The sequence below is a fragment of the Elgaria multicarinata genome, chromosome 1 (assembly GCF_023053635.1).
Source record: "Elgaria multicarinata webbii isolate HBS135686 ecotype San Diego chromosome 1, rElgMul1.1.pri, whole genome shotgun sequence".
Lineage (NCBI taxonomy): Eukaryota > Metazoa > Chordata > Lepidosauria > Squamata > Anguidae > Elgaria > Elgaria multicarinata.
Window position 1 is genome coordinate 62817950 of NC_086171.1, and position 14962 is coordinate 62832911.

Consider the following 14962-nt stretch of genomic DNA (forward strand, 5'->3'; position numbering starts at 1 on the left):
GGTTGAGTCCATGCTCCTAAAAGCTCAGCCTTCTTGAACTCTGCTGTTGGTTCTTTTCTTAGCCAAAAGCCAAATTGCCCCACAAGGAGGCTAGACAGCACACCAGTCTGCACTGCAGTCCTCAAATAGGTGCAGGGTCATGGTGGGCATCCTCAAACTATAAGAAGGAAACATTATTTACTGGGGACCCATGGATCGTCTTGGCCAATGGTTGGGTGGTGCCTCAGCCATTGATTTATGACCTATGTGGGATTTGAGAGGGGAAATTAATTGGCTATTGGACCTTCTTCTCCCTGGTCCAATAGCCAATTAATTTCGATGATGAATTGAAATAAATCCCATTCTGTTGAAGAGGTAGTATGCTCTGTAGAGGTCACAAAGAAATATGGAAGCATTGTGGGAAAGAACACAAAATTCAGTACTTTAACTCATTTCCAAAACTTGTGAGGCTGAATGCTTTACTGAATGATGCAAAAACTTTCCTCTATACATTAAATGAGCCAACACTGTGCCACTGAAGTGAATATCTTCCTTAATAAATTATAGTTGGAATATGGATACTGTTTGTATTATTTTTCTTCCCTAAAATTCTATACCAATTACTTTATAAAAAGGATTGTTGGTAACCCAGAATAGGATAGGATTCAGTTAGGATTTAATAGAATATGTTCTTATATATAATACTGGAACAATTTACCTGAGAAATTTACAGTTTCTCTTTATATTGATGAATGAATATACTCAACTCTTGGAATAAGGGCTGTAATTGGGAAGAAAACATAGACTGCAGTATACAGGAGTTCTTTTTTAAAAAAATGTCAGAATAATCTAAGCCAGATCTTTATCATGCTCTCCTTTAGGTTATGGATTACGTCCTGCCACCCTTAGTTTCTTTGGTCTCCAGTCAAAATGGTAAATATATGACCACATCAACTAAAATACCCATTTTGCTTTAATTAGACATCAGTGCAGTAACATTCTTAGCACATTGGGTTTTTTTTCTAGTGGAATGGAGACTCTTCAGTTTGCGGTTGCTCTCAGAAACCACATCACTGCTTGTGAGCCACGAGGTCATGACTGAAGAGAGAGAGAACCTTAACTCAAACAGCAAACTTCTGTGTCTCGTTAGGGATTCATTGCTGCCTCAGTAAGTACAGAACAGTTTTTTCTAATCAAAACTAATTCTATAACCAAGCCATTTTGACTGCACATTTCTAAAATGCAGTGGGATTTAAATGGCAGAAGTAAAATAGTCATAATGATTAGTGTCACGTTTTCCTCTACCAGATGTCCCAGTATAAGAGTTTTATACAGTCCTTCACCATATGTATCATAGAAATTACACAGCTGCAGGACACCCAAGTTTGCATCACAGTTTTACAATCTGCCTAGCTCCTTCTGAAGAGAAACAAAGTTTCCCATAAGTCGTCAGGTGTGATTTTTATCCAAATTCTTCTGCCTTTCCTGCTATATATGTGGGCTGCTCCTAATCAATCCACACTGCCTTGGACTGAAAAGCGTTGTAGAGCAGTTTGATAACTAACTTTTTTTTAAATGAATGAAAATCAGGCCTCCTGGTTGCATTCCATTATATTAATAGAGGGAGGAACAATTGGAATAATAGCAAAGGAGAAAAGTGGTCTGCTTCAAATTGAAGGGAAAGCATATGATAGTTTGAAATTGTAGTTAAAGAAGTTTGAAAATAAAGCACATGGGTGGTTGAAACTTCAGCTGAAACGAAGACACGACATGAAAGTCAGAAGATTTGTATTGCTAGAAACAAGAAATGGATAGTGGGAAGGATAACCACTTTGGGCCACATACATGGCATTTAACTGTGTAGAACACTCTGTACAGATCATTTCTGTATAAGTACATGTGTATCATCGGTTCCTTTCATATTTGCAGGTACACTATTAGTCAGCACTTTTCTGAAAAAATATGACCCATAAAGGAGCATCCTAGACAAGCTTGCAAATTCTGTGAACATTTACTTGTTAAATAAGTCCCATAGAACTCAGTGGGATTGCTTCCAATTTACAATGAGGAAAAATTCAATGGTGTTTTGCTGAGATCTGAAGTGACCAAACATATGCACATCTATTACTGCTGCAGTTTAGATTATTTTTACACATGAAGACTCACGGTGGGTTTTTAATGCAGGAGTCTGGAGTTTAACTGATACTTGATATCAGAAATGTGGCTACACGATTGAAAGCACTTCATCAATAAGTTAGAATTACAAATACTTTTTTTTGCTTAGTTCTAGTCTGTTCTAGATAGAAATAGATAAGTAATGAAATTCAGACCAGATGCCAGCTTTAAAAAATGACCAATTATTTTTAACATAATAGCTATGTATGGATGTAATAATAAGCTATAGCTTTTTTAAACTGTGGTTTGTTGAATAAGCAAAGATCTGGCTTGCAGATGAGCAAAAAAAAAGTAATTTGTTTCAGTTAATGTTGGGTGTGTGTCGCTGAGCCAGGGAACTGGAGACTTATAGAGAGTGGTAGAGCTGAAGGAATGAAAATCAAAAGACAAAGAGTTTCTGATGGATCTGGGAATGGACAGGAAGCCAAAGTACAGATTTAAGGAAGATTGTCACAAGATAAGATATTAACATCTTTTCCCACAGGAGACCATGATTGAAATAGTTATAAGCTTCGCCTGTTGACTTTCAAAGCTTGTCACAGTCTAGCTCCTTCCTATCTTTCTTTTCTCATCTCACATTATTGCCCCGTTCGTGCACTTCGCTCATCGAATGGCATGTTTCTTACCCGCCCAAGGATCTCTACTTCTTTTGCTTGGCTTCGTCCATTTTCTATTGCTGTCCCTTTTGCCTGGAATTCTCTACCATAACATTTGCGGATCACAAATTCAATTACTGCTTTTAAAGCTCAATAGTTGCTGTTTTATTCTTTTACTATGTACAGCACCATGTACATTGATGGTGCTATATAAATAATAATGATAATAATAACAACATTCATCTTTCATTTCCCCCCTTTTGTCCCAGATTTGAACAAATTCTAATGGCACCTGACCCAGTACCAGCTTATGCACTGAAGCTGCTAGTTGCCCTTACAGAGTACAGCCCTGCTTTTATAAGGTAATATAAATATATATTCACTACATGGGTATGAGTCTAAAGAGCTGCTTATGCTTATACTTCAGGCTTGAGCCTAGTCTAATAGATTTATTTTACTTTTTTCTCTTTGAACAATTGATTACGCCACCCACAAACTGCTCATTTTCAAAAGTAGTTTGCCCTATAGAATAAGGGGCTGCTGTTTGAGAAAAGTCAGTCTAAAGCTCCTTGGGCCTAGTAGTACAGTTCTTTGTATTCTGGCTGTAAAAGATCTCCTTCTACTATTTGCTCAATTCTAAACACATTTACTAGTGAGTGAGCATAGATGAACACAATAGGATTTAATTCTGAGTAAATATGTATAGATTTACACTGTTGGTTACTTCAGTGACCTCTTCTGATAGCATAATTCAAACTGTTAATATGAATTAGAAATCTAGATTTGGAAAGAGAAAAATATTTTCTCAAACTCACTACATTTTTTTTGCCTTGAAGTATAATGTATTCCCTACATTTGTTTTAAAATGATTTTTTAGTATTGGTAATTAAGTATTCATTACTTAATTCATGTCTGTTGCAGCAAAAATAACAAAGAGTCTTGTGTAGCACTTAAAAGACCAACAGATTTATTATCGCAGCCTTCCTCAACCTGGTGCTTTCCAGGGACTACAACTCCCATGACCCCTTGTCATTGGCCATGCTGGCTGTAGTTGTAGTCCAAAACATCTGAAGGGCACTGGGTTGGGGGTGGTTGTATTATGGCATAAACCTTCATGGATTAAAGTCCACTTCATCAGATACATTAGGAATTGGACAAGTCCACAACCTTTATGCTATAGTAACTCTTTTAATCCTTACAGTGTCACAACATTTGTTTTTGTTTTTATAGTTAAATGTGTAGCTTTTTTCTGAATTCCCCCCTATCATACGAACGCAATGCCCCAGTATAAATACATCCAAATCGTCATTTGGCCATGGAGTAGTATCTTGGGCAAGGGGGTTCTACTATTGCTAGAAATGTTTTCCTCAGCAGAGGAGCCCAGCTCATTAATTTGCCACCTCAGACAGAAATCTGCCTCCACACTTACTCAGACAGACAAATTTGCTTTACACAGTATGTATGTATAATAGGTTTCTCTGTTGGGTCATCATGTGATGGCCTCATCCATGCTAAATATTGTCTTTCTGAAATGGGAGTGACAATAATTCATATACTGGTTATTTATTCCTATCAGCATTGCTAGAATTGTTCTTTACTCAGTGGTATCTCCTAAAACTTGGCTCATGGAAATAGAAATTGCTAGAATTGTTCTTTGCTCAGTTCCACTGTCTCTGAAAAATTGGCTCATTGGTGTAGTTATTAGTGTACTTAAAACAGGTTTGTCAAGCCAATCAAGTGAATCTCTTTTGGAGTGTAAAAAATAAAGTTAATGGTTGGTGGCAGAATGGAGAAATTATTTGTGTTCTAGAGGAAGAGGAGAGGGGAAAAGCTATCAGAGGTGTGTGTGTGTGTTGTAAAGACAGGTTGTGGGCTTAATTCTGTTTTTATGATGTGATTTAAAACACAGTCATCACTCCGCTGAAGTGAATAAAGTTGTGGACAACCTTCAGTATGGAATAATTCAATCTAAGAACGGACTGTTTGGATCATACCAAAGTCCACCTAGTCCATCATTCTCTTACAGCCGGAGCCATATGGATTCCTTTAGGAATCTCCCAAACAGGCCATGCTGGGGATGGTCTGTGGTAGGTCTCCAGCATATAGTGATAAGAGGTAGCTCATTATTTTATTAATTATTTAAGGAGAAAACATCACAATATTTTTTTTAAATTTCTACAATGAGTAGAAAAGCAATTGTACTACTGAGCAGTACAAAAGAGGACTAAAAAGTGTGGGAAAATGAAAAGAGGTTTGCCTGGTGCCAAACGACAGCAAGGTAGGTGCTAGATGAGCATCCCTCGGGGACAGCATTCCATGGTCAGAATGCCACCACCAAGTGTGCCTTTCCCCTGTACCCAGTCGCTGCATTTGAAAGTTCTGTTTAGCTCTTATGAATTTGTGCAGGTTTTTTTCTCTCTAAATCCATCTAGGCTGGTGTTCTTGACCCTCTATTCTGGTAATGATTTCCACAGAAATTAACTATGCGTCCTCTACTGAACTTACTACCACTCAGTTTCATTGAATGACAAAGAGTTTTGGTATTTTATGTACTCCACTTCTCCAGGGTTACAGCAGAGAAGTGCTGTAAATATAGTCACTAAAAGAGAGGGGAAAGTGGCAACTGGCAGTTTCCCAATAGCAAATGTAGACCCTAATACTGCTAGAGATGTGATGCAGAGGGTACTTCTGACTCTCAGTATAGTCTTGTCTCCAGGGGGCTGTCTTCACAGTGCTGGGTTGGCGCTGCCTCCCTCCTCAACCCTGCGTTTTCCCTCTCTCGGAGTAGCCCCAGGTAATCCTGACACCATGGAGTGAGTGCAAGGGTTCTGGGTGGCCATCTGGGTCCTGGAGCCGCCATCACCCTCTTCCTGGTGGAAGGTGAACAATCACTGGTCACTTTCCACCAGGTTCCGCCCACGGGTAGGTCCTGGATTGGCGGCAGAGTAACATTACACAGCAGAAGTGCCATGACGTTGCTCCCTTTGAAAAACTCAGGGTAAATCCCTGATTTTTTCAAAACGCAGCATTGCAGGAAGCCTCACTGTGGCTGCAAACTGGTGCTTGCATTGTCTAACCTACTGGGTAGAGATCCACACCCACCGTGGGGCTTTCCTTGCATGTAGACAGCCTCCTGCTCATGCTCCAGATCCAAATTCAGGCACTGCAGTAGAAGCTGTAGAAGGCATGCCCGTGAGTAGCACCACCTCTCGCCATTTCACATAATGGGTGCAAATCAAAGACAAGCGGGGTGGAAGAGAACTATCAGTAGAGAAAACATACATTAAGTGGCATAATTGTTTCATACCTGGACATTGTCAGTTAGCCTTCTGGGATTCCAGAACACACTACGATAATCTCCCAGTTGGATTACTGCACTGCATTGCATTTTATGTGGGACTACCTTTGAAGATAGTTCAGAAGCTTCAGATGGTTCAAATCAGATCTGCTATGTTATTAACTGGGATTGGCTGATTTGTCAGCACTCACCACCTGATTTTGCTATTAGAAGGAGTAATTATAATATGCAAAAGTTCATAACGTTTATTAATCAAGGTTATCTACCCATTAGGGGGGAAAAGTTGTATGAACTCAACTTCCAACTGCACTTCAAAATTCACTTATACTTGTGATCTAAATTCACACCTTGATTGTGAATTATGATTTGTCTCCATGCTGCAAAGTATGAAGAAGATTACCATTCAAGGCAGACTATGTTGAATTGTAGCCTGGTGTGTATCTCTTGACTCAGGAATATATTTAGCTCACAAGAAGTTTAATTTAGCTAAAATGTCTCTCTTGAATTTCATGAGAGCACAGGCAGAGCCAGAAAACTAGGGACAAATAAAGTAAAATAAGTACTGGGGGAGAAGCACTTTGAAAGAAGGAAGCAATAGGAGAAGATAAAGGCCAATTGGTCATGCTGTAAGGATGCTGGAGAAATCCGCAATGGATTAAAATGAGTTCAGATTTCTCTGAATCCAACCTATGGATTCCACAAGACTGGCTTTTTCTGAGTCATGAAGATTCCCTGGACTTGCAGACTTGTTTTTCACTTTTGGGGGGGATTTGCACAAATGCACTAATCCACATTCACTAATATGAATTAATGCTAATGTGAAATAGCGCTAGAACGAAATTCTGATAAAAAAATGTTTGTTACATCAATGAGCGGATGACAGAACAAAAGACATTTGACAATTTACGAAACAGAACAGATTTAATACAATCCGTATATCCTTATCAGATTCATATGTTTAAATAGTTTTTATAGTGGCTTTTGTACTTCTGCTTTGTCATAAATTGCCTTTATCTGAAATGTGCTTGTTAATCATTTCTCAGATACACAGGATGTGATTCTAATATACTTAAATATATTAAAGCAGAGAAGATAAAGTAGTTTTAACAGTTTTACTGTTTTAATTCTGTATTTTAATCTTATTTCAACTTCTGCTGTGTGGTTTTATCCTGGTTGTGCTTTTTATACTGTATTTTGTATTTGTGTTTTTAGATTGTTGGTTATTTTATTATGTTCTTCATGGTTTTAATTTTTGTGAACCGCCCAGAGAGCTTCAGCTATTGGGCGGTATAAAAATGTAACAAATAAATAAATAAATAAATATTTAATGAAACATAATTTAAAGTGCTCCTTCAGAGTGTTCTTTAAATTTAGCATGCCCATTGTCTATTAGTTCAAATTCTTTTACCTCCTACGTTGCCTGTTTGATGGACTTAATAATATTTCTGTATTTTAATATCTGTCTTTTAAAAAAAAATTAATTTACTTACTGTTCTCCTCACTTGTTTCACATCAGTAAGGTAGAGCAAGGAGTAATTTCCAAAGCAGTATTATATTGCTTATATATTAATAGTTGTAGTAGAACTTGTTTAAAGTAAGAGGTAGGCAAGTGCTGAAGTTCTGGGTCACAGACATTAACAACAAAGATGTTGTCATATTGCTTAATGTTCAATGGCTTGATGTTTTTTTTTACAGCCTTATTGAAGAAATACATCTTGTTCCAACTATTTTTCAAGTCATTCTGGTAAGAATATATTTTGCTAATTTGATTTTAAAGTAACTTTAAAACATTATTTCATTATATTCTGCTCACTTATATGTTACTTTGGCAGGCATGTTATTTTCTCAAAAAGGTAGGCCAATCTTATCAGATTTGTTTTGTTTTCTGTACTAGAAATTTGGTAGTGGCTGCGTTCAGACAACACAATAGTCAATGTGGGTTAACAGTCAACTCCACAGTTGATTAACAAAGGGGTACTCCCCACATGACATGATTCTAATCAACTGTGGTGTGGATTAAGGCCAGTGTTGAGTTGACTATTAGTGAACGGTGTATTTGATTGACACATCCCCGCCCTCTCTCCCTCAGTTCTCCTGCTGGTATCTCATTAGCCACTGTGGGTTCTGCTGGCTGGACTAGAGCGTCAGACGCTGCTTTGGTCACTCCTGCCAAGGGACTCTGTAGTCACTGAAAATTAACCAACTGTGTGTGACGACACACGACACAACCAACGGTTGTTTAAATAATCAACGCTGCACAGTGTCGGTTGTTTGCGTTTGTTATTTTGGCTGAATAACCAACCGTGATGTGAAAAAGTCTTGACAGATGACACAGTAACCCACCATTGACTATTTAATCCACTGTTGGTTATTGTATCATCCAAACCTAGACATTCTTGATGTACCAGTTACACATCAGTTCAATTTGTAGTATTGAGATGCTCATACCAGTATTTTGTCACTTTCAGTTTAAATAAGATAAGAATTTGATAAGAATTTAATAAGAATTTGCCTTAACTGCGACAAATTTCTAAAAAGTTGCTAGTGCTCCAAATCCAGATGTTTGAAGTCTGGCTCAACAGTGAGGAAAGAGCACCCTATTTATTTAAGTATACTATATCCCTTCTTTCAAGGCTTTTCACATACATTGAATCTAATCCCCCACCCATGGCACATTATAAGTTTGGGGTAGTTTAAAAGTCACTTATAATGAAAGAGGAAAAATAAAATAAAAATGCTTCTATATGTAAATCATCTATGTAGCATGTGTCTCTGAATCATCAGGTCTTCTTCAGAAAACATTGCTTTTATTAGCTCCTGATACCATTTCACTCATTTATTTTGATGAAAAGGTTGAGCTGTATGATATTAACAGTAATATGCTAACATTAGAAAAAAAAGTTTCCTTCTTGTTGATATAGAATTTGCTTGTACAGAAAGTAGAAAACTCCTTTAAAAAAATTTTTATCCTATAAACTTTGAAAATAGTGATAGCATTTCTTTCTTTATTAAAGTACCATAAAATGCATTGTTTACTCTAGAGGATATATTCTTATCTTTTGTATTAAGTATCTAACAACTTCAGCAATAACTTTTTAATTACAGCACAAATACTTTAAAAGAAAATATAGATAATGGGTGTAGTGCAGAGGAAGTCAGCACACTTCATATACCATGGAAATCAATGGTAGATAACTAACAGTACTTGAGTTCAGTGGGGATTAAGCAGTTCAAATTTGCTGGAATGTCCCCAGTGACTTTGATGGCTTAGCTGGAGAGTGATTCTTCTCCTCATGTGACAACATGGTTTCAAGACAAAGGATGGTTTCCCAAGATGCCCTTCTGTAGGTAGTGTCTTCTGCTCACAGAAGGGTTGTAATATACTTGCCCTATAGTGCTGTGCAGCAAACATGAAACTAGATAAAAACATATGTTGCTTGCACAAGAATTGGTGCATGCTCTTGCAGAACGCTGAGAACAGTTTTAGAACCCACCAGTTATAGCACTGGTGAACTATATATTTGCATTCTGATCAGGGTTCTTTGGATCCAACATCTAGTGCTTGCTTTTTGCTTGTTAGAGTTCATTTTTTAATGGTTTGAATGTTCCTGATACTTTTGAACTGTAACTCAGCAAGAAGGAGATTGCCAGTAGCTTCAAGCAGATGTTATGGATTTGTTTAATATTCTACAAGAACTGTTTAAATCCAGGGCAGAGGTACTACATATGAATGAATGTGTGCATATATAAATATCCCAGACCTTTTCAAGGATAGTAAAAAGTAAGCCTTAATACCTTGTTTCCTGTATAAAAATGATTTATGTATATTTATTTGTTTCTCAAGATTTGTCTCTTATAGTTTCAACAAAAAAGTTGGGTTTAAACTTTTAGACAGAAAATTAAGGTAATTTTGTGACTGTTTATATATTCTTAACACTCCAAATATAATTAAAGATGTGATGTACATCATAGAGATGATAAAGTTCATGATATGTACATATTGCATTCATATTGACTCCCATACAGTCTGCCCTGCACACTCAGATCCTCTGGGGAGAACTTACTTCAGTCAGCCAAGACTAGGCTGACATCAGTTTCCCAGAGGACCTTTTCTTCTGTTGCCCCGGATTGTGAAACGGCCTGCCAGAGGAGATTCGTAAAATTAACTCTCTGTGTGATTTTAAGGCAGCTTTGAAGACTAGCCTTTTCCAGCAGGCCTACCCAGATCAATGTAAAATCAAGAATTTTTAAGATGTGTTATTTCTGTACTAATGTTCTTCCCCGCCTTGATCCAAAGAGAGGCGGATAAGAAATAATAATAATAATAATAATAATAATAATAATAATAATAATAATAATAATAGACATTCTATATCTTCTACATAGCTGATTTTCCCATGGTATGAATTCAGTTCAAAACCCATATGGGGTAATTTCATCTCTAATCCATTTTATGTTCAGATACTTATTTTAAATAAAATAATGCTTAGCGCATTTAGTTGTGGGATGATTTTAGCAGAAAATCTATGTATTTGCCCAAAGCAGCTAGAGTGTGTGTTATTACATAGATATCTCTCTACTTTTTGTGAACTGAATTAAACATATTTTCATTTTACTTTATTTTTATTGCATTTATTTAAACCATTTTACCCCATCTTTGCAAAAGGTTGACAGCTCATTTATATACTGTAATCCTATACTCACTTACCTAAGAGTAAGCCCCATTGAATTTAGTAGGGCTACTTTTAAGTAGACGTATTTACGTTTGCACATAAATCAAGTATACCTAAATATCCATCTAAAAGCAGCAGCATATTAAATCTGTTTACCAAATAAAATACAAAAAGCAAAAAGTATACAGCATATCCCCAGTTATGTGCCAGGGCATGCTAGTATGCTTGAAGAAACCTGCAGTTTTGCCAAAAAAGACAGATATGTGGATAAAGGTTTCTGTGAATAAGCTGTAAGTATCCATCCATAAGAGAGGTTGCTGGCTGCCTTACTACATTATTATATGATTTACTGTTCTCATCTCTTTCTAATTACCTTCCACTGGAGGGCAGGTAATTTTGCCCTGTCTTTGCATTGGGTGAGCATTAAATCATTCTTTCCCAATAAAGAGAAGCAAAAGAATTACTTGGCCTCAGAGATGGCTTCCTCTTTCTTCTCTGCTGGAGTGACCACTCTGATCTGGCCTTCTGATTGGCACTGACACAAACAAGGATGGAAGAAGCAGCCACCTCCAAGAACAGATATTTCTATTGTGTTGCTGCAAAGATTTTTTTTTAAGAACCACTTAACATACATCCCAGAAGATTAAACTCTAGAGCGTGAGAGAGTAAGAATTACACTGCCTCAGAGGAAATATAATTCTTACACAATCTAAAAATAAACCTCTTTGGGTATAAGAATGAAGTGTACCTTTTAATTCAAAGAAAAGGGTGCTTCAGCTATTGGAAGTTTGGGAAACATTGGGTTAGAGTTATTATGCAAGGGCGTATTGAAAGAGACGTCTTGCATCTTTATCGAAAGTTTAGGAGAAGTATAGCCTTGATACTCACGTGGGTATTTAAAGACCCTTCTCGTAGCAGGTGTTCATGTAATGAAGGCACCTGGAACAGGGTCCTTAATGAAAAAGTTGATGAAAGGGCTGATAAGATGATTGTTAAGGTAGTATTGCTTATATTCAGCAGTGTTCCATGTTTTCTTAACCAATATTTGGATGATCTAGCCAGTATTGCGAAGCATATCTATAAAATGCTGTATAGAGAAATACCATATAAAATTGCTATGCAGTGTCAAAAATATATTGACAGTGTCTAACAGTTTCTCCAAAAGGGATAATTTATCAGATGCAATTAAATATAAAACAGTTGACATTTATGTAATGTTTCATTAATAGAGAATGCCATAATTAGAGAACAAACCAAACAAACTGCGTGTCTTTCACAACTCTGACTCCGAATGTTGGTCTCAAGCACTCAACCCAATTCCACATAAAAGAAAACAACCCACATAAATGGGCTACGTCCACTTGTGATGCCTCTTCCTGCTACCTGCGTGGTTTTAAAATCATAACTACATGCAACAGTGTGACTTTGAGGGTCTAAACATGTTCCAAGGTACTCCGTCCTGATATCGCTGTTTTCTCAGAATCTTAAGAGGGAGGGAGGAAGGGAAGGCACTCTGTGCATGCCCAGAAACAGAGCGGACAAAGGGGGAAAGTGCCAGCCCCAGCCCTTCAGTTCAGGCTCCTGATGGAGCACTTGGTGAATGAAAAGCACAGGCCGAGGCAGTCCCAGCAGGTTTGGTGGAGCTGGGCGCATCCACTGACAGCTGCTTACCTCCCCTCTTTGGTGGTGCTACTCCTTTACACTCTATCAAGGAGCAGCATCCGCAACGAGAGGATGTCTCAGAGGACGGGCACCTATGGGCTGCTGAAGGCATGCCAGGAGGTGTAGTACTGGCATGTAGAGTAGCTGATTTTAAATAAAGTATGGGTGAGCAAACCAGGTCACTATCTCTCAATCCTAACTCAGCTCCCACTTTCCTGACCTCTCACTTTATGTATTTATTTATTTATTTATTACATTTATATACTACCCCATAGCCAAAGCTCTGTGGGCGGTTTACAAAAGTTAAAAACAATGAACTAACTCTCTTTCTTCTCCTTCCACCTGACTTGCTCCAGCTGCCACTCATCCTGCTCACCATTCCATTCTAGCCTCAGCTGTCAGTCATTCCTCCATTCGCTCTTCTGTTTCAGTGGTATAGTCAGGCTTTTACATCATATTCATAAACTTTATTCAGTAATTCCTGCATCTGTCCTGCAATGCTGTGGTTTAATTATAACAGGAAAAAACCACAGTTTAAAAAATCTCATCAAGGTAAAAGGCCTTGGAAAATAATAATAATAATAAAAATCACTTGGCACTGAATAGCCATTAATGCAAGCCTGCCTGGGAAAAAGAAATCCATAAACAGTGTGCCACAACTAAGAAGGCCCACTCTCCAGTTATCTCCCACCACACCTCAGATGTTGTTCAAAGACCAACACATTATTCAGGTACCTAGGATTATGCCTACTACTCCCAGCATTCCTTGGGCAGGAGGAAAAACTTAGCGGGCTTTGACAGCCATCATCTGGAAGTGGCTCGCTACCCTGGGCCTGAAGGGAGAGGGCCTGGGGCTGCCTGCCTCGGTTGCTAAGCACCATTGGGAGTGGGAGGGAATGAGGCTGCGTTTCTGGGCCTATCACCGACAGCAACGACCAAGCTAATTATCAGTCAGTTGGCTGGCTCCTTCATAGCCTTGCATAGTGCAGCATGGACTGGCTCAGCCAGACTACACTTCCCATGAGCCTCAGTGGCTGGGCTGCAAGGTGGCCCTGGTCTGCATTGGGGGTAAGAGTGAAAGAGAGAGAGAAACCCTAATTTAATTTGTTTAAAATTAACTCGCAGGCCTAGCACTGTACTACTATTTTAAAATGATTACCTCACAAACATATCTTAAGGGGCCCAAGCAACACCGGGTATATCAGCTAGTAAATAAATACGTAAACAACCACACTTTATATAAATCTTATTGAAGGCCAGCCATGCCATGTAGTAATGTGAAGTAATTTCTTTTAAAAAGCATGAGGCAGGTGGGGGCAGGATAAAAGACCTAGAATGCTTTCTGTGGTTTTCCACACCTCCGGCACTGGTGCTACACCAGACGCTGTCAAGCATACTGCTACCGTGCCAATAATAGCCAAAATATATAAAAATGAATAATGAACTTCCAAAATAAGCTTTGGGCCACCCTGATTCATATATCTGAAACTTTAAAAAGTGGCTTGTATGAGATGCCACATTGGGGCACAAGACACTGTCAAGCATGGAGCTCCCTTGTCAATGCCCATTGTATGTAGAAATTTATTTGGAACCGGAGATGTGCACTCCGTAATTCGCTTTGAGCCATCAGTGTGAGAACAGTGTGTACAAGGGAATGGCCTCTGTGAGATGCTACCCCATTGCACCTAGCTCAATATTTCATGGGTGGTGGTGGGTAGATGCATTCATGCAAAAAATACCCAATGTACAAAGGAATGAATATGGACACAGAGGTCTGCATACCACAATGAGCATTGTGCCACCCCAAACCATATATCCAAACTTCCAGGGGGTATCCGCTGAGGCAGTGGTATGAGTTGCATACCACTGTATCTGGCCAAAAGCTTGTGATACATGGAATATATTTTATTGTCACAGCTATATTTCTAACACTTGCAGAAGCCTCACCATGTATCCCTGACAATGCCATGGTGCTACTTGAGAGGTTTGTAGTAGTTTTGTATGCTAGAACCAGTGAATTTTACAAAAGTCAGTAAAACAACACAGCATCTGTTTTCAAGAAGGTCACAATCCCTGGAGAATATTCTACCAACACAGATGGCTCTCAAATAGCACACAGTGCACACAGTCCATCAGAGAGAATACGTATGGGGAATGGCATTTCAAAGAGATCTGAAGTTACCAAGCCTTACAGACTGAGGTTGCGTTAATTTTCAGTGGTAACCAAAGTGAACAACTCTTAGCCAAGCTTAGGAGATTATTAACTCATGTACTGCGACTTTAAGAAGGCATGAATTGAGCTTATGCCATACATCACTTGTGGGCCGACTTCAGGTTTGTAGAACTTTTTTTTTTTCTAGAACCCCAAAATCTACCAAATCAGAGCCAGGTGCAAAAATAATGACTGGTGCTGAGCTAAATGCAGAATGGTGTCTTAGGAAGTAGAGCCAATTATTTTGAGGCCCAGTATTGGGCAAAAGGCGGGATACAAATAAATATAATAATCTACTGCAAACCATGTTGCTGGTATAATCTATATGAGAAATTTGTTTCAGTTCACTTTAGATTAGAATTTACCC

The 14962-nt window shown here is 38.3% G+C and overlaps 1 protein-coding gene across 1 annotated transcript in view; it reads left to right on the forward strand.

The window, feature by feature from the left end:
- The window catches only part of ULK4 (unc-51 like kinase 4), a 206656-nt gene that overhangs the window by 87575 nt on the left and 104119 nt on the right, over positions 1 to 14962 (forward strand). Inside the window, exons 28-31 of the mRNA XM_063129233.1 lie at positions 861 to 912; positions 1006 to 1147; positions 3020 to 3112; positions 7744 to 7792. Of these exons, the coding sequence (XP_062985303.1) occupies positions 861 to 912; positions 1006 to 1147; positions 3020 to 3112; positions 7744 to 7792 (336 nt within the window). The remainder of the gene's footprint in view (positions 1 to 860; positions 913 to 1005; positions 1148 to 3019; positions 3113 to 7743; positions 7793 to 14962) is intronic.